Below are 24,391 nucleotides of genomic sequence, written 5' to 3' on the forward strand. Positions count from 1 at the left end.
GAAGATGAGTCATATAGGGAAAGCAAAGGGTCTTTTCACAAGTCTGCCAGTTGATTTTGTGGAGAAACTAGCCTCTAATGTGTAAAGTATATCTTAGTGATTATTTGCTTATTTTCAAAATAGATTGAGGCATATCCAGCAAGAAGATGTGATGCACTGACAGTTGTCAAAATATTATTGAGTGAGCTGATCCCAATGTTTGCACTGCCACATTCAAATTAGACAGCCAGGTGTGTACCGTTGTCTGAGACAGACAAGGGAAACTTTTTAGAAATGAAATTTTGGGGGCAGAGCCTGGCAGACAACAAAGATGGCCACCTGATCCTGGAGCTCCGCTGCTCTGGGAGGCCCTGGGGAGAACAATGCGGGTACCCGGTGGTCTCTAGCCACCATTCCTTCCGAGGGAACACTTGTTCCAGCAGAGTTGCCCAAGGAGCAGTCCTAAGCCTGGACACTGAGCCCCTGTGGCTGGGAAGAGATGCAGAGCATAGTAGCTGGTCCAGGAGGGCCAATCCAACTCTGAGCCTGGGAGTCACCATACCCCCACACAGTGCAGTGACATAAACCAGCACTTCTCCTGCTGCCCTAACCAATACCAAAACCAAGCCAGTGATGGGCCCCTACAGCCACCCAATGGGCTGGGGAACTTAATCCATGGCCTGCTGTGCCCCAACCCTCCCTTCTCATGGCACACCACCCCAGTGGGGATGTGGTCAATGTGTGAGCCGCAGTGCACAGCCTGCTCAGTTCTGGACCTTGTGCATCAAGGCCAGCAGAGTGCTGCAGTGGCCTTGGGCACCTCGGAAGAGCTGGGGCGCATACAGATCTTCCTGTCCTGCTCCCCTTATGTGGGCGCCTCTTCTAGGGTTTGGCCACCAGTGCCAATAGCCCTACATGACTGTCAGCTTCTGGCCCACTTAGCCCTGCGGACCATGGGGTGACCATGCTACACTACAGACCTCTGAGACTCCTCCAGAAGGGGGGCCATGCCTCACCATGCCTTGCTGAACCCCAAGGATTGGTGAGTGCAGGGCCTGGTGGTGACAACCCTGGACACTGTGAACAGTCACCCCCTCATTCCAGCCTGCTGCCATATATGCTGTGTGGGGGCCCACCTGTGGGACATTTAGCATGAGGTGCTGTGGAGTCCATTGGGCAAGCCTCTGACTTTGTTTTGCCATCATTTCTGCATAGCCGGTCACCCCTTTGGGGTACCTGGGAACCCCCCCACTCCTGGTCTGCTCTGTTAAGCTCAGACATCCTCCACACTGACTGGGGACGGCTACATTGCAGCACATGTGGCAATATTTTTGACACATTATTTTTGCCACCAAAATTCAAATGAAAATATTTCATGGTGGAATGTGGAGTCATGTAACAAAACCCACAACCATTCACTTGTTGGATATTGGTGACTAAACACACTTAACCAAAATACAGTTCATACATTCTAATAAGCCATTAGATTGTGGGTGATACTGTGAGCTCTTAAGATGCTTGAGATCCCCTTGATTCAAAAACACACTCACATGCTTGATGACAAATTAAAAATCATTGTTGGAAACCAAAGAATAAAAAAAACCTTCCCTTAAAAACACATCTTTCAGGATATCAATCAGAGGTCTCAAATTAGCTTTAACCACAGAGTGGATTTCAAGCCATTTATAACAGTGATTGATTAGGACTAAGCCAAAATGGGAATGTATAGGCAAAGATTTGAAAGATCCAACTAAATCAATGCTGACCTCTACCCAAGGACAGGAATGTAACACAAACATCTCATGGGGAAATGGGGAAATGTCTCACCCTAAGGCCCCTTTCATAACTGTTGCAGATAACACACTCTCTCAGCTAATTCTAACTTCTCAAACAATGCTAGGCTATCAGAATAAATCAGAAGCCCTACGTTTGGTAAAGGTCCATCCATGGTAACCTTCATGAGCACCATTGACGATTCTTTTTATGAAGCTCCCTGAGGGTATCAGCCACATTTCTGTCCTTGGGCCAACCATTTTTCACAAATGAGACAACTTGCATCAATAAAGAATACTAGCCAAGTTCTTTTCTCCATTTATTTGCATTGATAGCACTGATAGATTGTAAGTAAATGTCAGCAATGAGTCAACTCTTACTATCTTCATCTTCCATATTCCCTATAATCAAAATGTCCACAGGAAAACATGACAGATTAACTGCTGAAACGGTTTTATTACCCTATATATAACAGATTTGTGGAAAAACGTGCATTGCAAGGTGAGTTACCTATAATTGTTTCTCCAGATAGAAGTGAGACTAGTGGGTTTTGGTCAGTCTTTATTACAAACTTCCCTCTTCAAATATAGGGATTACACTTTTGTATGTCCCACCAACACACTAACAGTGCCCACTAAATGATGGAAAAAAGAACTTCTGTGTCTCATAACACGTGCAATGTATACTCAGAAGTATTTTTACATACCCCTCAGTTTGGGTTCAAATTGCTCCTAAACGTGAGTTGCTTTAATCAACGGTGATGTTGCACTGCAAACTAGGATCATATTGTCCAAACACCTTTGAACCTACCAATAGACTCTATATTTAAAGAAATACCTTCAGACATGTTTTGTCCTGTTTAAACAAAACATTTTTGTAATAAGGTTTGGTACAGGAGGTGAAATAAGGGATAAACCATGCATAGAACTTGCTTAGCACAATGAAGGATTTCAACATGACTTTATCATTAGGAGGTGGAGCATCAGTAATCCTGCTGACTAAGGGCCTCATTAGGAGTTTGGTGGGTGGACAAGCTGACTGGCAAACTTGCGGGGAGGATGCAAGCGTCATACCTGTGGCGTCCCTGCCCGAGCGCATTACATTGTTTCTGTCAGGCTGACCGGCAGGAACAGTGGTACGATAATGGCAGTGGCTCCTTTAAGGGAGCCGGGGCCAATACAGCAGCACACCAGCACCATTGGAAAATGCACTGTCTGCAGTGCAGACAATGCACATTCTGATGGTGCTGGGTGGGGGTAGCACTGCCCAGGCTGTGGGCATGGGCAATGCAGGAGCCCCCCTGTGGCCCCCAGCGTGGCTTATCACCAGCCTTTCCATGGCAGGGTCCCCATCATCAAAAGGATGGCAGAAAGCTTAGTTGTAATCAGCCAGGCGGATCTGAGTTCAGTGCTGCCCGGGCTGAGTACAACTCCGACCGCCGTCACTCCATCGGGAACCATGTTCTTGGTGGGGATGTCGGTCCACTAGTGGGTCCACTTGCCAGGGTTGTAATGTGGTAGTCAGACCGCCACAGTTGTGGCGGTCTGACTATCCCCGCGACGCTGGTGGTCCTCGGACCGCCAGCTTCGTAATGAGACTCTAAACCGGGTGTGGGTCCAATAAAAGTTTTAGACACATCCTAAATATTCTACTCAATTCTTCAGAAACTCACATTTTTGACATTGAGAGTATCTCCATGTTCAAGCGTAATAGCTAAAACCTTTTCAATGATGCTGTCATATTCTTTTTTGTGACAGCATATACCTAGATATTGTCTTGGAGAACTGCCACATCATTGACCCTTGTAAAAATCTGGTACATGATCCTCTGCCTGAAGGGCATTTTGCAAAATTAAAATGTAACATTAGCAGATTCAAAGGGACTAGAATCTCCCTTTAGATCTGAAACATCCTGGTTGTAGCCTGCTGCCAAATCAAGCTCAGTGATACGCTTAGAGCCTCATACCATAACCAACAATTCGATGATCTTTCGTACTGGATGGGAATCTATCAGTCAACACATACCCTCAAATTTCCACTCCTCGTGTGTGGTACAACTAATGATGACAACCACAATGAAGATTCAATAATTTCAATGACCCCTTTTTCATTTCAGCCCTCTAATTCTTCTTCTCGGTCTTCCCTCAGGCAAAATAGCTCACTTTTAAACTTGTGTTTGACGGCTAATACCCCACATTTCTATTTTGATTTTATGTTTAAAACATTTGATCAAATCTAGTCTAATGTCCAAAACAGTATTGAATCTGTAAATAACGTATTCTGCCAAGTTAAGTTGATAACAGAAACCTGATTTTTGGCTCCAGATTTTAAAACCATCTGGAACAATCTCTGTTGGAAGTAACCAAGAACAAACAGTCCCTTGATAGCAACATATATTTTTGTGAAGATTTTCCTACCTCTGAATTTAAATATATCTTCAAAGAATTCACCCAGTTCAATCCTATACCTTTCATATGACACTGACGACCTATTTGGTGGTTCCAGTTTTTGGTAGGCTGTGTGTCCTTAAAAAATATTGGGTAAATATTGTGATTCTGGCCTCCCAAATCTAGCAGCCCTCAGAACTTTTTGTATACAACACAAATGTTAAAATATGGCTCAACAGAACTACCATGTACACTATCCCCATCAACCATGACAATAACCATATCTTCAGTTCATCTTAAATTTTCAGGAGTTCCGTCTCATCAGGATCAGTTTCAGATACATTTGCTACACTCCATCTGCTACTTTTACTACTCTGCCAAACCTTGTCAAACACTAACTTTGGTTCACAACCTGCAGGTTACGTTCCTGGCAGGACATATTTTGATACTTTTATGATGTGTACTATTATCACACTTTGAAACATATTGGGTTGTTTGAAAATGTTTTAGCTTCCACCTGGGCTACCCTTTGAGTCTTATTGTCGTTCGTTCTCACAATGACCACAGCCCCACTCTTCTTGTTGTCCAGTTCTTGGGCTGACATTTGTCAAGTTTCAAAACTCTTTGCAGCTCTGATAGTCTCTTCTATAGCTGTATTACCCATAGAATGTAGGTTTTGCTTGATAGCTTTACCTGTACATTTACTGATGAATTGATTCTTTATCAAATGGCCTCTAAAAATCACAAATTGGCAATCAGCCATTAACCTCCTTAAATCAGAAATGTAGGCACCTACATAATCACTAGCCTTTTGTTCTCTTTTGGAAAATGTATATCTAAGTACTACAAGACTGGTTGGACATCAAGTCTGACTTCAGGTTTCTTGGATACTTCAGCATATTCATCTATCTTTTTACCATCATTTAATGTCAACTCTGGTAGATGTTTGAAAAATGCTTCACCTTCAAATGCTAAGGCCCAGCTCTCACTACGCAGCTGTCGTCTCCTTGCTTTTTCCCCATTTTTTGAGTGCCTTCTCCTTGCTTTCTCCTTATTCTCACTGCTTTCTCCTTACATTTCCCTGTTTTTTGTGGGTCTTTTCCTTGCTTTTCCCTCATTCTCACCGCTTTCTCCTTGCTTTTGCCCCATTTTCGTGTGCTTGCTCCTTGCTTTTCCTTCATTGTCCTTGCTTTTTTTCCTGCTTTTTTCCCCTGTTTTTGTAGGCCTTCTCCTTGCCTTTCTCTCATTTTCACTTTTCTCTCATGGCTGCCCCCACATGCCACCCAATATTTCCTACCTCCCAGAGCCCCTCCCTCCTCCCAGGACCTTCAACTGATTGGATTGATGGAAAGTAGTAAAAGAAGTCTCTTTCTGAACAAAAGCATCAAGCACCAATAACACAGCTAACACTGTGATTGTGTCTTCTCCCTGAACATGGTTTGATTGACATATGCCTGATTGTCATACTTACTTTACTTGCAAGTCCCTTCAAGCGTGGTATACCATATACCCAGGGCCCATAAATGAAATGCTACCAGGGGCCTTTAGCACATCTTCTGCCACCCATTTAAACATCACTTCAAAACATGACTCAGGCCTGTCATTGCAGCCTGAAGGTAGTGTCCCACTGCTTTGATGACTTGGCATTTAAAACCCCTTTCTAAGCCTTAACCTCTCCTTTTGTTACATGTAGGTCCCTCATAAGGTAGACCTAGGTAGTCCATAGGGCTGGGGGCAGTGAATGTAAAAGGTAAGTCATGCACTTTTAAGTATTACATGTCTTACTTGTACGAAACTCCCAAATTTGTTTTTTACTACTGTGAGGCCAACCCGTCCCATAGAATAACATTGCAGATTCCTTATTATATTTAATAAGCTGCAATTCCTAAATGAGTGGAGATAGAGAAGGCATGTGTGGCACCTAAGTACCTGTAATAATAAACTATCCGTAATGGGAAAGTCAAATTTATCATTACAAGCTTTAAAATGCCAACTTTAGAAAGGTGGCATTTGTCCTGCCCTTAGCTCTCTGTGCTGCCTTAGGGTGTAACTGACAGTTGAGACTTTGTGAATTCATCCCAAACAGTCACACAATAGTGGTATTAGCAGAGCCTGAATAGCCTTTCTACTAGCAGGATGGGGGCTGGGGCGAATCTGAGCACAGCTCCACTTGCACATGAGTAGGCTGTGCTCTGCCATCACACTATAGGTTTAACAACCTTGTGTTGTCAGTGCAGCCAGCTAGGAGTCAGAGAAGCTCAACATCTTAAGACTTTTTTTCGTATGAAGAGGAGGTAGTCAAACTTGAACACTCAGGGTATTTGTTATTGGGAGAATGCAAGAGCTCTTGGTGTTTAAAATGGAGTTGGAGGTCGCAGGTGCAAACTAATACAGTGTTCAGGAGGTGAGGATAAATGCAGCTGCCAGCTTTTACAAAGGATGTGGGATTCAGTAGAACTGTGGATGCCAACATTTAGGGATCCAACTGGATGGAGTTGGGAGATTGATAATGTTAAGTATAAGATGCTCATGTGAGATAATTCTCTGCAGATGTGGCATACAATTCACCAGTAAGCTGGTCTCCCAAAAATAAATAAAAAATGAAACATTAAAGCCTTCAAAAGTTTTGCGTTTTGGCTTTTCGCACCTCCTCAATTCCCCAAAATCATTAAAAAACTTTTGACAGTCTATGATCTTTACTTACTGAAAAGCCTGCAAAGCCGAGAACAGATGAATTCAGGACAATAGACCCACCACTGCAAGAAACAAGAGCAAAAGATATATGTGTGGAGTTCTGAAAAGTAGGTACATATTTCACATTACAGTCAATAGTTTAACAATGTTTCTCTCATGCCTTTGATTATACATCCTTTTTTATTGATTCTTAATTAAAGCAATACTTTTCTACATATTATGGTCTAAGAACTTCATATTCTCCAACCAAAGTTATAGGTTTTACCTCAACATCATATACCCACCATCAGAGTGTATATCATCATTTGCTGTCTTTCCAGTCTGTCAATTCACCTGTCTTTCCTTATTGTTTGCTCCTTCACAAGTTGTCTGTCCTAGGCCCAATACTCTTGATCTCTCACTGGCTACCCTAGTCCCACTTATATGTTAGTTCCTTTTTTCCTATCTACCACTTTTATCTAAGAACTCCCTTCTCATCATTTGTCTCGCCCTCACCCTTGTACCTTCCTTCTATACCCAATCCCCTTTTCATTTTCATCAGACCTCTTTCCATCCCATCAGCCTCAATCACCCAACCTTTTCTTTGTCACAGATGGTAAATTTTTAATTTGCTTCTCATCTTCTTCTCTGACTTGCAAGGCCATTCACCTTTTTACCCCACCAGTGTTACCCTACAACTCCTCTTTTATGATATTTACCCACGCTTCTGCATGTGAGGAAATACTTCTTGCACCAAAAAAAACATCGCCATCAAGTTCAAATTCAAATTCTGAAACCAAAAATGAAAAAAGCAATGATGAGAGATGTATGGAATGACTTAATTGCCAGCACTTATGGTAACGTATAAAATAGATGATTGTTTCTCATGGCACATGTAGGGGGTGACTCTGAAAATGTATCAAACAGGATCAGTGATAATGGTTCTTTTCTCTAAATTAAAACCTTTAGCTAAAATTATATTGTTTAATATTAGTGCTGTGCCTTATTTTGTGTATGCAATATAGTGACAAGAGAAATTAATTCTTCAGGAAACCAGGAGTAATCTATACAAAAAGAATAATTTCTCCCTGTTGAAAGCTATTACGAATTGAGGATTAGTGCAACTCTTTGGACTCGTGAGTTATTGTGCAAACCTACTACATCAAATAGGGTACATATCTTTCCATGCCACAACCTTCCTTTACTAAAAACAGTCTGACTGTGATTTGCGGAATAATCTTCGAATCTTGACGGTAAAATGTTAGTAAGGATCCTAAAATTGGAATTAAGTTTGGAGATGCTTCTTTAATTGGTATACAAGGTTAGATCTTTACCATGTTTTGGAACTAGTGTTATAAGGGCTACATCCATGATCATCAGTTTACACATTTTCTGTTACATTTGCTCATATTTTTTGTAGGAAGTGGTCAGAGTTTTATATTGCAATTATTACAACATGTAGTTAGAATATTATTCAATAGAAGTGGTTTGCTGTTTTTAAGTAAATCTACTTTTTCACAACTCCTTTATTAGTTATTTCTAATGTTATTAAAAAAATCACTTTTTACGTTAATGTTGGAAAATAGGCTTCTCCAAAAAAGCATCATTTTCGACATCACCAGTTAGGGTTTCCTCTCTATGTAATAGTTTAAATAGTACACAAATATATTGTTTATATGTTTATCATGGACAATCGTTTGCCCAAAGTATTAGTAACTGACACAATTATACAGGATTTTTTGTCGTTTGTCAGTCTGTTAACTAAACATTTACAGGCCCTTTCACCAACTTCTAGTAGATTTGTTTAATGCATATGTTTATATTAGGTTCTCTTAGTACAATTAATAAGTGATAATATTGGGTTATCTTATTACAATGAATAGGTGATAACTTTCAATTTGGAGCAGGTAGGAATTTTGAGTTGGTGTCTAAAGAATTGCAATTTAAAACCCTCTTTATTGGTAAAGTCAGATTTTAAGTCACAATTCTGAAAATACCAACTTTAGAAAGTTGGCATTTTCTCATCCCAACCAGTCTGTAAATTCATCCTTAGTTGAGATTATATATGTGGTTGTAATGGAGTTTGTTTCAAATGTCTAGAATTTAATTCTGCAAAACATGAATTGCGGAAGATAGCCTAATCATCTTTTTTATGATGCAAAAATGATTTTGTACCATGATATTTGAAAGCCTTCAATTCAAATCATTTTCCCTATAAAAATGAGAAGGAGGAGGAGATCAAACACTTCACTATGCTCAATGCAATATTCATAAAAAACTTGCAAACAATCCATCTAGTAACAATAAAGTAACAAAACATTACTGTATTATAGCATATACATTTTATGCATTTTTAATGCTGCATTTGAAAATGTGTAGTATGTTTGTATTTCTGTTCAAGGTGCACATGTGTAAATGTATACTACACCACCCAGGTATGTCCATATAAATCTCAAAGCATGCAGGTTTAGAAGGGATGCTATTCTGTTTAATATTTATAAAGCACATGTATTCCGTTATGGTTCCGGTGAGCCAGGCGAGGTCTGTGACAGAGTGGTCTCACCTCTGAAGCCCATCAAAAAAACATGTCTTACATGCTCTTGAAAAGGCGGTCAAAGCGGAGACAGGTCATTAGTCAGCATTTGCAAAATCACTTTTGCAATGACATGGTTTACACAGTCAGCCTGTGTATGCTTTGGTGTCTTTGCACAGTACCAAGAATACTTATTGTCTGTTGCTTTTCATTTTATTTCCAGAATCCTTTCTTTCTTAATTAGGATAGAAGGGCAGGGTCATTATAGGAAAAAGGTGGCATGAGATGCTCTACTGTCAGTGGGCTCGCAATTGGTGCTAAATAAATATCAGTACTAATGTTATTATAAAAACATTTGAAAAATGCAACGATCATCAGGACAGGTTAACACTTTCATCATTCTGAAGTTGATAATTAAATTATCACTAACTTAGAAATGGCAGAAACGTGTTATAGAGAACTGAAAAAATATATATATATTTCTCTCATAATGGCAGCACACAGTGAGGTGAGATTACCTCAACCTTATTTGGTGAACTGTTCACAAGGTATAAAACATATTTTAACTTTGTTCATTTTAGTAGAAACGTTAGAGGAACATTTAATTATACCCAGGGCCACTGGAAAAATGCCATTCTGCGGCCGTGGCATTTTTTGCATAATGACAGATTTGCCGCATTTGTCATAAGGTCCATCATCTGCTGCATAACTTGCAGATTTTAACTAAAAAGTTTCTGTCTTAAAGTGACCAAACATTACTTAAAACAGAGTGACACGTGCTGACCGCCGGCCCCGCCGGGCAAAATCCATTCCGACCGCCCTATTACAAGTCAGTTTTCAGCACAGCGAAACATGCACAGCGATCAACCAACGGCGGTCTGCACTGCCGCGGTACAAAAAGGCACCGCCAATAGTAGCTAACACCACATTGGACAGTTCGAATTCCCCACACCTGCAACACATACACACATCACACACATCTGCTCACCATGCCATATAACACCCCCCTACACCCACAATCCCTTGCAACTACCACAAGCAGCTATAGCTACACAAGCCACAAAGCACACCCTATACCCAACTAACAACTGCAATTTGCACACTTTGCACACACCACAACCACGACAACCCGCCAGCACCCACATCCAAACACCCCCACACCACCAATCACCCCACAATGCACCCTATCCGCACAGCACCCACCCACAACATGTCATGCCAGAAGCACCCACGCTTCACAGACAATGAGTTGTGGGTTATGATGGGCGAGATCGTCAGAGTAGAGCCACAACTGATGGAAGTCCAGGTCAAGCAAACTTCATTGTCCAGGAAAATGGAATTATGGCAGAGAATCATCAACAGGGTCAATTCAGTCAGCCCCTATCCATGCACAAGGAAGGATATGAGGAAGCAGTGGAACGACCTCAGGGGGAAGGTCCGTTCCATGTGTCCAGGCACCAGATTGCCCTCAACAAGATTGTTGGTGGCCCCAGCCTCCTCCCCTTGACTTAACATCCTGAGAAGAGAAGAGAAGGTCTTGGAAATCATGCATCCGAAGGGCAAGGTCTCGACATTGATAAGTCAACAATACGTCCCCAAGCACCAACCACTCCTAGCCAGCATGGCTACCCACCCCTTTCCCATCCACCCCATCCAACCCCACAATCACCCCACGGCTCTCCCCTGACTGCCACGCCACCCCTCATCCACCATCCCCACACACTCCCCCCAACACATGAATAACAATCACAGTGTGAAGAACCACAACTCCCACAATGCATCACACCCCACACAGCCAAATTTCACTGTACCACTTCACAGTGGAACACCTGCCTGGACAACGATGTCACAGCCCACAATTATTGGTTGCTACAACTGCCTCCAAACACATGGCAATGATAGGAATGCCAACCACCATCCACAACCCACCATGGCACATTGAAACCATGGTACAATCCTCATACCCAACTCAACGTCTGCAGTGCTGCAGCTGTCATTGCCATCACTGGGAAGCAAATCGAGCCACTGCATGCTCCACACCATGGAAATTGCAACTACACATCCACATACAAACTCTCCCACGTTCCCTGCCACTGCCACCCACCCAGCAGATGATACCACGGTCAGACAGCCCTACCCGGGATGAAGGCCCCAGTGGATATCTGAATGGGGAAGTGCTGCCTGGGCCATCTGGGGTGACTAGGCAGTCCACTCTCAGAAGCCCCACCCTGGTCGAACTGGACTCCCCCTCCCATGTTGCTCCAACACCTCATCTAGCCCCTTCTCCCCAAACCTGTGCCCCACGGACCTCACAATCAATCAAAATGTTTTTATAGAGCACGCTACTCACCCGTGAGGGTCTCAAGGCGCTGGGGGGAGGCGGGGGGAGGAAGGAAGGGTTGCTGTTCGGATAGCCAGTTAGTGGAATGGAGGCCCTGCCACAGGACCCTCAGGAAACCAGCACCCCTACCCCTGTAGTCGAGGAGCCCCATGCAAGTGAGGATGTCCAACCAGACATCCTGCCAGTACTGATGGCAAGACCAAGACCACCGCCAGAAAGTGACCCTCTCCTGGACATTCTCCCTTGTGTGTCACTGAGGCACCCTGATGACTGTCCACTGTCAACTCTCTGTTCTCCCATGGCCGCCATACTGGACCTTGACTACCCACATGGCCCCACTCATCACCCCTTGAACTTGTACCTCCCAAATAAGCACCATTGAGCACAGTTACTGCCTACGTCTTTATTGTTATGAGTACAAAAGATACTGATATCACATGTGTAACAGTTAACCCAATGTACTGCAAATGTATGTGTGAGTGACAGAGGGGGAGCAAAATGTAGCAAGGACAACAGTGGAGCAGGCGGTGGCTGGAGAGATGGGTCATTGGAGCCAAAAGGTGACGCAGGGTCCAGAGTGCACCACAACAATATCCTGAAAGTAGAACAAGACAGGGAAAGCAATCACTATAGGTGTCACATATGCCAAATCAACACACATGCACTGTAACTACAGGAAGCTAAGGCTGAGATGGCAAGTCAAGTCCAAAAACCTATGGCCATAACAAACCCACATTCCCAAGACATACCAGCCAAATGGTCCCTCCCTCACAGCAAACAGAGCCACATATTAGGCAGTGCAAACTGCCACGAACAGTGATGTAGCACCGCCTCCCAATGTTGAATCGCAGGACAAGGTGCAAGATAGAGGGAACCAACCAGTGTAAAACACATATTGCACTGGATCTGGCAGTTTAGGGAACAGTGGTCCTGCACATAGATGTCACAAGTGCAGCAACACAACAACAGGATGAGAATAGCACTGACCTGTGCACAGTAAGTAACCAACTCATGGCCACATGTAACCCCCTCCAACCTACCCAGAGGAAGAGCTCGAATATCTCCTGTTATTACAGACAGCAGATGGGAGCATGGCACAAGGCAGACGTTGGAACAGGACACATATCATAAATATGACACATACCTGTATCTCAGTGGAAGTATTGTCGTATCAACTCTGCTCTGGAGTCAACTGCATTCTCATCACCTTCCTCGTCATCTCTCCCCATGTCCCCTTCATCAGCCACTGGTACAGCTGCCACTTCCTCTGCATACAACAGTGGAATGTGATGTCTTTGGCCAGATTCTGTAGCATGCAGCAAGCAATAATGATCTGGTACACTTTCTGTGGTTTGCAGAATAGGGCACCTCCGGAGATGTGCAGACACTGGAATCTGGCCTTCAGCAGGCCAAGTGTCCATTCAACCACCCGTGTTGTCCTACCATGGGCCTCACTGTAACTGTATTCTGCAGCTGTAGTTGGATGCCTCACGAGTGTCAGTAGCCAGGGAAGATTTGGATAACCAGAGTTGTCCGGGAACAGAGATCAGAGCCATTTCAAGACAAGGAGGGTGTAGTGCAGGTTGTGAAGAGTGTTGAAAGCAGAGAAGCAAACATATGAAAGGATACATACCGATGAGCTAGGCCCGGTCCCTCTGTAGTGATGCCATCATGTGTCGGACGGTGCTGATCCCCAGAATGTAGGAGTCATGCACAGATCCAGGGAACCTGGCCTTCACTTGTGTGATATATTGGTCAGTCAGACACACCACCTGCAAATTGGTGGAATAGCAGCTTTTACAGTTCATATACACTTGTTCATCCCTCCTGGGTGGCACCAGGGCAATGTGAGTGCCATCTATGGCCCCTACCACATGAGGGACATGTGCCAGGTCATAGAAGGCAGGTTTGACAGTGGCCAAATCAGCACTATGTGGGAACCTGATGTAGCTGCACATATACTTCACTGGCGTAACACGTCATTGCAGTAGGCGGTCTAAACTGCTGTGCAACTCCTCATTGGTTAACATGGTTGCCTATGGGAGACAGAAGCCAATGGTGATCGCAGCCAGCGTTGACTGTGATGTCCGCGGCAGCCGTGACCGCCATTTTATGAGATCATGCGCACTTGGCTCCTGACATTTGGGCACAAAAGACCTCCACTGCATGTGCTTCTGTGTTCTGACTCTAGTAGCCAAGATGCCACGGCCCACAAGAGATAGGGCCTCAGCCTTCACCCAGGAGGAACTGAAAAGCTTGTGGAGGGTGTCCTACTCCTGTATGGACAGTTGTATGAGGCACCAGAGCAGCAGGTGAGGCCAATGTGACTGTCCTTTCTGTGAGTGGTGTGTAGGGGGATGGGGGTCTTTGGACAAGGCAAAGCGACCGGATGAATGGACAAGGGTGAGGAGTCTGAGCCTACATGGATTGATGACATGTGACTGTGGTTGTGAGATGTGTGCTGTCTACTGCTGTCCCTGTGAAGCCACTCTACATGACTTTTCCGTTCTGTCTGTGTCACCCATGCAGGTCAGCCCCTATCAGAGGAAGGGGATATGGCATGCTATCGCCAAGCAAGGGAGGACCCTGGGGGTCCATGCCCGGTGGAGCACCCCCTGCAGAAAGAGGTGGGAGGACCTGAGACACTGGGCCAGGAAGACCGCGGAGGCCTAGCTGGGGACGTCCTCCCAATGTGGGAGGGGTGCCCGTCGAACCGTGACCCCCATTGATGCCCCACATTTTGGGTCAGGTGGCCTACCCTGAGGTGAATGGGCACTTGAGGGCAGCACAGCAGCCACGAGTAAGTGAGTACACACTCTCACTTACAATATGTGTTGCCAGAGTGGCTCTGGGTGTGCACTACTGGGAAGCTGTAGCGTGGGTACTAGGTGGATTCATGTCCACTATGGGAATTAGACAGCCGGACAGAATTGGCATCATAGTGACGTGTAGGCTCTCATTCTAATGAGACTACTGGATTTGAGCAGCAGAATCACCTGCGGTGTGGGAGACTGAGTCTTAACCCGCTACACGTGACACTTATCACCCAAATCCTGGTTTTGCTCCCGCTAACTAGCAGTGCCTCATCTCTGACCCAGAGCAGGAATGATTTGGCAGCCGAGCCCATGACACAATTGACTCCTCAAGGGAATCGTGGTCACTGAGACCTCATCTGTTTCTCCCAGTTACATTAGTCACACATAAACAATGACAAGCAGAGGCAGTATATATTTCAGTAAGATTTTAATAAAGCAACTGCATCTTAGACAATAAAGCATGTACTGCAATAACCAGGACGATGAAGCTTGACAAGATTTAAATTGTGACAAGGAGAGTAAAGCATAGAAATAACGCTACCATATTGTCACTAGAGTCAGTAGACTAATTCCTAATTAGGCTATATTAGAGCACAGCATGTTAGGCTCTAGTTCTACCCTTCAGGTTCCCCTGGGAAGACATCATCCCTCATACATGAGCGAAGGCCTGAAGTCTGCATAAGCAGCTGTAGTGAAGCGTTCAGCAACCAGCATACAATTGTGGTCATCTGGCTGGAATCTACCTCTAATCTGTATGGGACCGGGACACGTTTTTATAATAAAACAACTGATGTTCTGGGAAAATGGCCCTATATAAGGATGTGTATGTTACAATGAATACCAGAGACAAAACGTTTACCACGTTTACCAGCAACCTATCTTACAGTAGCCTTAAGAGGAGCACAGAGTGAAAGAAATGTCTTGTTTAAGAACACCGTGCTGGCCTAGGCAAAAAACAGCTAGATAGAGAGAAATAAAACAAGACCACAATGTGGCTATTGTTAAAATCATAAACAAAGCTGAATAAAATAAATCTAGGTTAAACTGCACAGCGGCAAGCCTAGTGTGCTGAAATAACGTGCATGGAGCTATAACTAAAATGGCTACACAACAATAGATGTGTGGCTATGCAGTCAGTGAATGGAGAAGCAGTTATTTCCAATGTGATATCTGTGTTGTTACCTACTCCTGAGATGTGCTAGGTAGCACATGCCAACTGGATCACAGCTTCTGTGGTGTCAGGCCATTGTAATCTGTTGATGCCAACCACTGTGCCAGGGATGAATGTTGGGTCCTCAATCTGCTGCCAGGCACTGTATGTGTAGTGAGGCAAGGTGAGCCAAGATGTCACGGTGCAATTTGAATATGGCCTAGTTGGCATGCCAACTAGCCATGCTGGATTCTGTTGATTCTGTAATCCAGAAATAGTGTCTCTCTATGGGCATGAGAAGAGGGCCGGTCCTTGGCAGGTGTGGCGGGTAGGCCTCTCATCATCTACATGATTGTATCTGTATCAGCTTCAGCGGTATACATGTGCATTGCCGCTGTGTCCTCCATGGTGTTGAATTGTTGTAGCATTTGTAGGTGAGGGCATGGTGTGTCATGGCATCAGAAGATGATGTAGTTACTCTGTGTGACTGTTGTGCTGGCATTGACCGAATGCACCTTGTATCTCTCTGTCTCTCCCACCCACCAACACTCCCTCTCCTCCTCTGTCCTTGTGTGCATCAGCATCATCTGGTGAAGGAAAAGGGGCACCAGCGAGTGGGGATGCTGCAACCCACAGGACCCAGGAGGCTGATACCAGTGGAGCTGAGGGGACCAGTGGGACTGATGGTGAGGGGAGTGCAACGGGGAGGCAGAATCGATGACAACATCTTCAGATTCCTCCTCTGATGGATGTTCCCTGGCGGTGGCAGACCTATCTGGGACCATCCCAGCATCATCCTCCCTGTAGCTCCTCACCCAGTTGCCCGTGCCTGCTCACCCAGGAGGGTAGGCGTCTTGTTTGCCGCAGGCACCTCTGGCCCTGCCCTGGTCAGCCCTGCTGCCCTCAATGAGGAGGCTGTTGACCTCCTAAGGTCCATCTCTGTGGGGCAGACAACTATCGTGAATGTCATCCAGGGATGAGCATCTCAGATGCAGCAGATCAATGCAATTCTGGAAGGCATTCATGGTGCCCTGTCTGGCCTGCAGAGATCGTTTCAGGCTCTGGCCTCCTCCTTGATGGCAGCCAGTGTCCCTTCTTCTTCCGTCCCCCCCTCTAGCTACATGTTCCCAAACACACATCCCTCTCCCTTCACCCATCCAAGGCACACTTACTGACCCACATGCATCCACATCAACAGACACGGTACGCAAGAACAGACACAAGCACCACAAATGCCACCACCTCCATGCACACACACCACATTCAGACGCAGACATGCCAACATCCGCTCCCATCGCTGACACCCCCACCACCTCCCCCCTGACAGTCACAACACCACTCACACCTGCAGTCAGCACCTCATTGTAGGAGGCTGGCCTGGTTTGTAGTGGGTACCTAAGGTACTTACACCTTATACCAGGTCCAGTTATCCCTTATTAGTGAAATATAGGCAGTGTTCTAGCAGCTTAGGCTGTCTAGAGGTAGCTGTAGCAGAGAAGCTTAGGCTGAACTAGGAGACATGCAAAGCTCCTGCAATACCACTATAGTTACACAGTACTTACACACAATAAAAGACAATAGTCAGTGTTACCAAAAATAAAGGTACATTATTTTAGTGACACAAGGCCAAAAATATCCTAGAGGCAATACTCCTTCTGGAGGTAAGTATCATACACAATATATACACTAGTAACCAAAATCAGGTAAGTAAACTGTCATAGAATAGTGCAAACAGCAGAAAATACAATAGATTGCAATGGGCCTAAGGGCATCACAAACCATATACTAAAATAGTGGAATGCGAATGTCATACTCCTCTCTAGGCAAGTGTAGTGTGTTGCGGGGCACTGTGAGTGTTGGAAAACACCAAAGGTAAGTAAAGTATCCCACCCTAGAGCCCAGGAAAGCAGGAGTAAAGTACGGCAAGTTTCCTCAGGACACACTACAAGTGGTGATGAAGAATTTTGCAAGAACCAAGCAAGGCTGCAAGCAACAAACAATGGATTCCTGGACCTGAAGACCTCTGTAGAGAGAAGAGCAAGACTAGAAGTCAAAGAAGAATCCAGGAAGGACAGGAGTCCCTGCCAACCTAGAAGAAAGTGCAAAAGTGGATTATCTGGTGAGAAGAAAAATACAGAAGAGCACAAAGATGATGGCTGTGGGTTCCTGCTTGGTGCAGGTGATGTACCACGTGGAGTTGTTGGATGCAGGCTGCTTGTGTTACTGGATCCACCAACAAGCCTTGGTTCAAGCAAGAACGCGGTTTGAGTAAAAAAGGAGCTGCCTGGACCCAGGAGGGACTTGGCGGTCTCAACTCACACTGAGGAGACAGAGGGGGCTCTCGGCACTTCAGAGAGCCCTCAGAAGACCAGACAGCACCCACAGGAGTCCCAGAACATGGGGACAAAGAAGATGCAAAGTGTGGTCATTGCAGCACTACACTGGAAGGTCCCACGCCGCTGGAGAACAACTCAAGGAGCTGTGCGTTACAGAATGGAGTGCTGAGGACCTGGGCTACGCTGTGCACAAAGAACTTTTGGAAGAAGTGAGCAGAAGCCCAAGGAGCTGCCAAAGACGCTGTGCACAGGGGTACTGTCACAGCACGGGAAGCAAGCTCTTACCTCCTCCAAATTTGGATAGCTGGACCTTTGGACAGTCTGGGTCACTTCGGTCCACCACCTGTGTTCCAGGAAGCATGCTCGTCGCCAGGAGAGAAGTCCCAGAGTACCGGTTGTCATTGCAGAAGAGTGCCTGTAGAAGCAGGGCAGTCACTCTGTCACTCCACAGAAGATTCCTTCAGTTCTTCTGGTGCAGGGCGAAGACAGGCAGTCCTCAGAGCTTGCACACCTTGGAAACTGTTGCAAATGCTGTCTGGAACTGAAGTTGCAGGCCACAGGAGTCGTCCTGGATACTTTGGTGCAGTTACAGCGGTTCCTGGAGCAGTCTGCGGTTGAGTCGATGGTCAGATCCTGAAGCAGAGGATGCAGAGGAGTCCTGGAGGAATCTTGCAAACCGAATCTGAGGAAACACCCAGAGGAGAGACCCTAAATAATCCTGATAGGGGGATTGGCTACCTACCAAGGTATGCACCTATCAGGAATGGTCTCTGATGTCACCTTCTGGCACTGGGCACTCAGAGGTCTCCAGAGGGTCCCCACACCTTGGAATCCAAGATGGCTAATGCCAGGGTTACTCTGGAGGAGTTCTGGCCACTACCCTTGGGGTGGTGATGGACAGGGGAGTGGTCACTCCCCTATCCTTTGTCCATTTCCGCTCCAGAGCAGGGACCGGGGGTCCCTGAACCGGTGTAGACTGGATTATGCAAGGAGGGCATCGTTTGTGCCCTTCAAAGCATTTCCAGAGGCTGTGAGAGGCCACTCCTCCCATGCCTGTAATACCTATTTCACTCTCCTAAAGAAAATGCATTGTTAGCCTTTCCGGGATTGAGATGCTCAATCCCCAGGAGGGCAGAAACCTGTCTGTGAGGTGGCAGCAGCTGGGGCTGCAATGGAAGCCTCAGAGAGCTGGTTTGCAGTACCGGGGGTCCATGGTGGAGCCCCCAGGGTGCATGGGATTGACCCCCCCAATACTAGATTTGGACTGGGGGGACAAATCCATGATCTTAGACACCTCACATAGCCATGTTCGGAGTTACCATTGTGAAGCTACATATATGTATTGACATATCTGCAGTGCACGTTTATAATGGTGTCCCCGCACTCACAAACTCCAGGGAATTGGCCCTGGACAACTTGGGGGCACGTTTGCTAGAGCAAGGGTGCCCTCACACACATGAACTTTGCACCTAGCCTTCAGTAAATTAATGTTAGACATATAGATGACTTATAAATTACCTTAGTGCAGTGAAAATGGCTGTGAAATAGTGTATGCACTATTTCATTCAGGTTGCAGTGGCAGTCCTGATGAAAGGTTTGTATGAGCTCCCTATCAGTGGCAAAAGAAATGCTGCAGCCCAAAAGGATCTCCTGAAACCCCAATGCCCTGGGTACCTAGGTACCATATACTAGTGACTTACAAGGGGGTATAGTGTGTTAATCAGACTTGTAATATGGTGTCACTAATGTATAGTGACAAATTTGGTAAGTAGAGAGAGCATAAGCGCTGAAGTTCTGGTTAGCAGAACTTCAGTGACACAGTCAAGCATACTGACAAACACATATAGGCCGCAAACTATGAACACTGGGTCCTGGCTAGCAGGATCCTAGTGAGACAGGCAAAACACACTGACAAACAGGCAGACATTGGGGGTAACATTCCAAGAAAGATGGTTCTTTCCTACACTCATCAGTCCCAGATCCTGCCACATGGGCCCTCACTGCCACCGTCACCACAATATCAGACCCCCATACATGCATCCCATACACCACATGCGTACACACCACAACTATCAACACCCCCCCACATGCAACACATTCACCCTACCTGCAGACACCACCCCAACATTCACTCATACATCCCCCCTGCCATCTCCCTGCATCTCTTCCCCCTCTTCCTTCCAGTACACCTAAACGAGTACACTCACCCACCCACGGTCACCCAGCACACACATGGCATCCACCCACATACCTGCACCCATGGCACCTCCACGTACACTCCTCACAACCATACCCTCTCCCTCCACTCCCAACGTCCTTCCCACAACCTACCTTGCACCCCTAAGAAATGTTTCCTGCCTGAGTTTTCCCTGTTGCCCACCACTGTCCCAGTCGCTGTTGCCCCCAAGCGACCTACAACACTTCCCAAACCCCTGCCTTCCATCTCCCGGACCTCCCCTGCCTAAGACTTCCACCCCACCAAGTCCACAGTTGCCCTTCCCAAGCCCAATCCCATTTCTTCCACTTCAAAGGCGAAGCCCACTCCCACTTTGAAGCCAAGCCCAAACACCCCCCTCCAAGCCCAGCCCAAAGGAGGCCCCCATCCAAGCCCAAGCCACCCCACCACCCCTCACCCCTTAGGTCCCTGTATGCCCCATTGATGCCCCTGCCCTGTGGAAGCCAACTCCTTGCAGTCAGGAATCAAGTTGAGGCATGCTACTGTGCCCCGTGTGCTCGGGCACTGCAGAACATTGCGACTGGCCCTAGGGGCCCTTTTTATATAGTTTTTGTTTGGATTTTTTACTTTCATAATATATCTACACCACTGCACCGTTGGTGTCGGTTGTAACATCCTTGTCGCGGCTTTCGTTCAACGTGTATGTGTGGTGAATGTGTAATTTTGCGTGGATGTTGGATGTGTGTACTAATTTCCTTCCCTCCAGTGTGTGCTAGGCTGGTATACTTACGGTTGGTGTCTTGGTCAGCGTTGCTGGTCCTGGAGGTCAACGGCCAGCAGGAGCATTGGAAAGACTTCCAATTTGCATGCCATGGCACCTGCGGATGTGCCTGTGTTGCTGAAGGTGAGTGTTCCCTTTTATGTTCTTTGTTTCCGCCATGCTTTTTGTGGCAGCGAGAGCGCCGCAGAAATCCTAGCGGTGTGCAACCATGTAATACGGTCGTGGAAAACTGCCTGACCGCCGGCCTGAAGATGCCTGGTGCCAGCTGCGGTGGCCCGTCCACACTGGCGGTTCTGATGAAAACCTGGCTGTGTTCTGCAGTTGCCTTCTTCATACTCGTAATGTGGCGGTCTGCACCCCCTGGCCTGCTAGGGTGCGACCACCACCTCCACCGCGGTGGTCCACAGACCGCCATACTCATTATAAAGGCCTTTGTCTTCTCGCTGCATATTTCCTATGGCGGTTATCATAGCTGTGGCTCACTTTACACATCTGTAGGAAAGTACCCTCTTTCTTGGCATGGTTACCCTCTTTTTCTCCGTGATGTCAGTATGTTTGACTGTGTTCCCTGGGATCCTGTTAACCTGGACCCCAGTGATTATGCTCTCTCTCCCAAAAACTCTGTATTTCATCGCACAATTGCCACACTAGCAGAGGTGCCCCCACGAACTCCAAGCCCATTTTCCCAGACTTCGTAGTGTGGGTCGCGATTTTGTGCGTGTACTGGACATAGATCACTACCGATGTCCAACTACATAATGGTAACTCCGAACATAGGCATGTTTGGTATCAAACAAGTTGGAATCATACCCCAAGGCTTTTGCAAGCATTGGTTGTTTGGTTCCATGCACTATGGGGGCTACTTAGAGGACCCCCACTATTGCCATTACAGCCTTCTGAGGGTTTCCGGGAAGCCCAAGCTGCTGCCACCTCCCAGACAGGTTTCTGCCCTCCTGTTGCTTGAACAGCTCAAGCCAAGGAAGGCAGAACAAAGGATTTCCTTTGGGAGAGGGGTGTTACACCCTCTCTCTTTGGAAATAGATGTTAAAGGCTTGGGAGGGGTAGCCTCCCCAGGCCACTGTTAATGCATTGAAAGACACATTTGGTGTCCCCCTTGCATAAACCAGTCTACGTCGTTTCAGGGACCCCCAGTCCCTGCTCCGGTGTGAAACTGGACATAGAAAGGGGAGAGACCCCTCTCCTGTCCATCACCACGCCAGGGGTGGTGCTCAGAGCTCTTCCAGAGGGTCCCTGGGTTTTGCCATCTTGGATTCAAGGTTGGCAGGGAACTCTAGAAGCATCTGAGTGGCCAGTGCTAGACAGTGACGTCAGAGCCCCCTCCTGATAGGTGGTCAACTAGCTAGGTAACCAATCCCCCTTTCAGGACTTTTTAGGGTCTCTCTCTTGGGTGGTTCCTCAGATTCGGTTTGTAAGACTCCAGCAGGATTCCTCTGCAACCCCCACTTTGACTTCTGACTGAAGAATCTGCATCTGGACTCTCCAGGACCCTACAAGCTGCAACAAAGCAGCAAGAGGCATCCTGTAACATAGAATCTACGGTTCCTTCCAGCAAGTGCAACTTTTCCCTTTCTGTGCATGCTCTGAGGACAGCCCATCTTCAGCCTGCACCAGAAAGAAGAAGGAATCTCCCTTGGAGTGAAGGAGTCACTCCCCTACATCTGCAGGCACAAACTGCAATGACCACTGGCTGGGTTGATCCCCTCTCCTAGTGAGCTGCGTGGATCCTGCATCATGGGTGGTGGACTGATGTTGTCATGACGGGCCTCTCTTCCAGCTGTCCAACTAGGATGGAGGTAAGCCCTTGCCTGCCCGTGCAGGACAGTACCGCCCTACACTGCGTCCTTTGCAGCTGCCAAGACTTGTTGCCATCTTTTCCAAGGGATCTTCAGGTATCTTGAAGCTCCAGCCCCCAGCACTCCATCCTGCAATGCACAGCACCCCCATAATTCTTAGATTGGATCTACGTGAGCGGTTCGCCGCATCGTCAATCCGAATCTGCAAATCCAAAAGATCAGCTTGACATTTTGCAACTGATGGCTCCAAGTGTGACGAACGTCTTCCAGATGTGAGACTCGCTGCTCTACTTCCTTGATGCGAGAACTGAGTTGCTGCATATTGCTGCATATTGAGTTTAACTGTGTTTCTGTTTTCTCAATTGCCTCTTCTTGTGAGATCTTCAGGGATTTTAATTCACTTAAGATTTGGAGGAGCAGCATTTCTGTGGGGAAGCCGGTGCCTCCTTTGGCTCTTTGATCCTAGAGCTGAGGGTCTCTCTGGAATCTCTCCTGCTCCTGTTCCAGCTGGTGAGGCGGACTCACCAAAACATTTGTGGGTATCCAGTGATTGTCTTTTCTCCAAGGATGCAAGAGTTTGAGTTATACTGAGCGACTGAGGGAAGGTCGTCTTCCGATGGGGTGGGGTTGCAGACATTTAGCAGCCCAGTGGGTACTTCTTTAGAGTCCCTGCCAACCCCACTGATAAACAGCGGATATAGCTGCCTGTGTCCCCAGCCAGCCTACTGGGTCTCACTGCTGTTGACTGCTCAGCTAGGGCTTGGTTCCAGCTGGTTTGGAGCTTGACTTGACTTATCGACTATACCAAGGTCCTGCTCTCCATTGTCCCCAGTTGCTGCCCTCTCCAATGTGACACTAAAATGATGATCTGACTTATCCGGCATCAAAAAGGTCAGGCTTAGGATCTGAATGGGGCTGAGGGTCGAGTCATTAACCACTGGGGAAGGGGCCCTCTTGCTTAGATCCATATTCGCCATTTTGTCAGAGAGAGTTGGGCACTTGCCCCTGGCGTTCCAAGATGGTTTGGCCGTTCTTGGTGCAAAGTGGCCCTTACTCTGCAGATCCTGAGATGATAGCCACATTATTGGCTCAGTGCTGCCCCCTGCACCGTGCACTGTGTTCCGTGTGCCCTTTAGCGTAGTTAGCCTGAGAACCCGAGGGCCACAAGCCACACCTGTGACTGTATAGGCCGTTTCTGTGGGTACCCAAGAGTGTTCTGGTAATATTGCCAGGCAGTCTGACATTGATTATTTAAACACCCTTATAGTTCTTTAGAAACAATATTATGTTGACAAGGCTTGATGTCCCAGACTATGACAGTGTATGGCATGGGGCACTCTAGGACAAATGGAGTGGACCACACACCATTGTGAAAAAAAAGGGTGAGGTCAATTATTTAGTAGACCTTGGCACTCCCTGAAGTCCCCGCAGGGTAGTTCATGTAAACCGCCTAAAGCCCTACTATGACAGGGCTGACATAACCCTGCTCACGGCCACTGATGACGGACAGGAAGAAGAGAGTGACCCTCTCCCTGATCTCTTCTCCAATTCTGCAGCTGATGGCTCAGTTGAGGGGGTAGTCTTAGCAGATTGTCTTTCTGAGACTCAAAAGGAAGACTGCAGAAATCTCTTA

General features: G+C 46.5%; 1 protein-coding gene across 2 annotated transcripts in view; it reads right to left on the reverse strand.

Moving 5' to 3' along the window:
* The window catches only part of LOC138265362 (dehydrogenase/reductase SDR family member 4-like), a 157,525-nt gene that overhangs the window by 59,462 nt on the left and 73,672 nt on the right, over positions 1-24,391 (reverse strand). For both annotated transcript variants that reach the window (XM_069213005.1, XM_069213006.1), the window contains exons 5-6: positions 7,531-7,601; positions 6,843-6,894 (exon numbers count right to left, since the gene is read on the reverse strand). In XM_069213005.1, coding sequence (XP_069069106.1) covers positions 6,843-6,894; positions 7,531-7,601 — 123 coding nt within the window. The remainder of the gene's footprint in view (positions 1-6,842; positions 6,895-7,530; positions 7,602-24,391) is intronic.

This window comes from Pleurodeles waltl, chromosome 11 (assembly GCF_031143425.1).
Source record: "Pleurodeles waltl isolate 20211129_DDA chromosome 11, aPleWal1.hap1.20221129, whole genome shotgun sequence".
NCBI classification, from domain to species: domain Eukaryota; kingdom Metazoa; phylum Chordata; class Amphibia; order Caudata; family Salamandridae; genus Pleurodeles; species Pleurodeles waltl.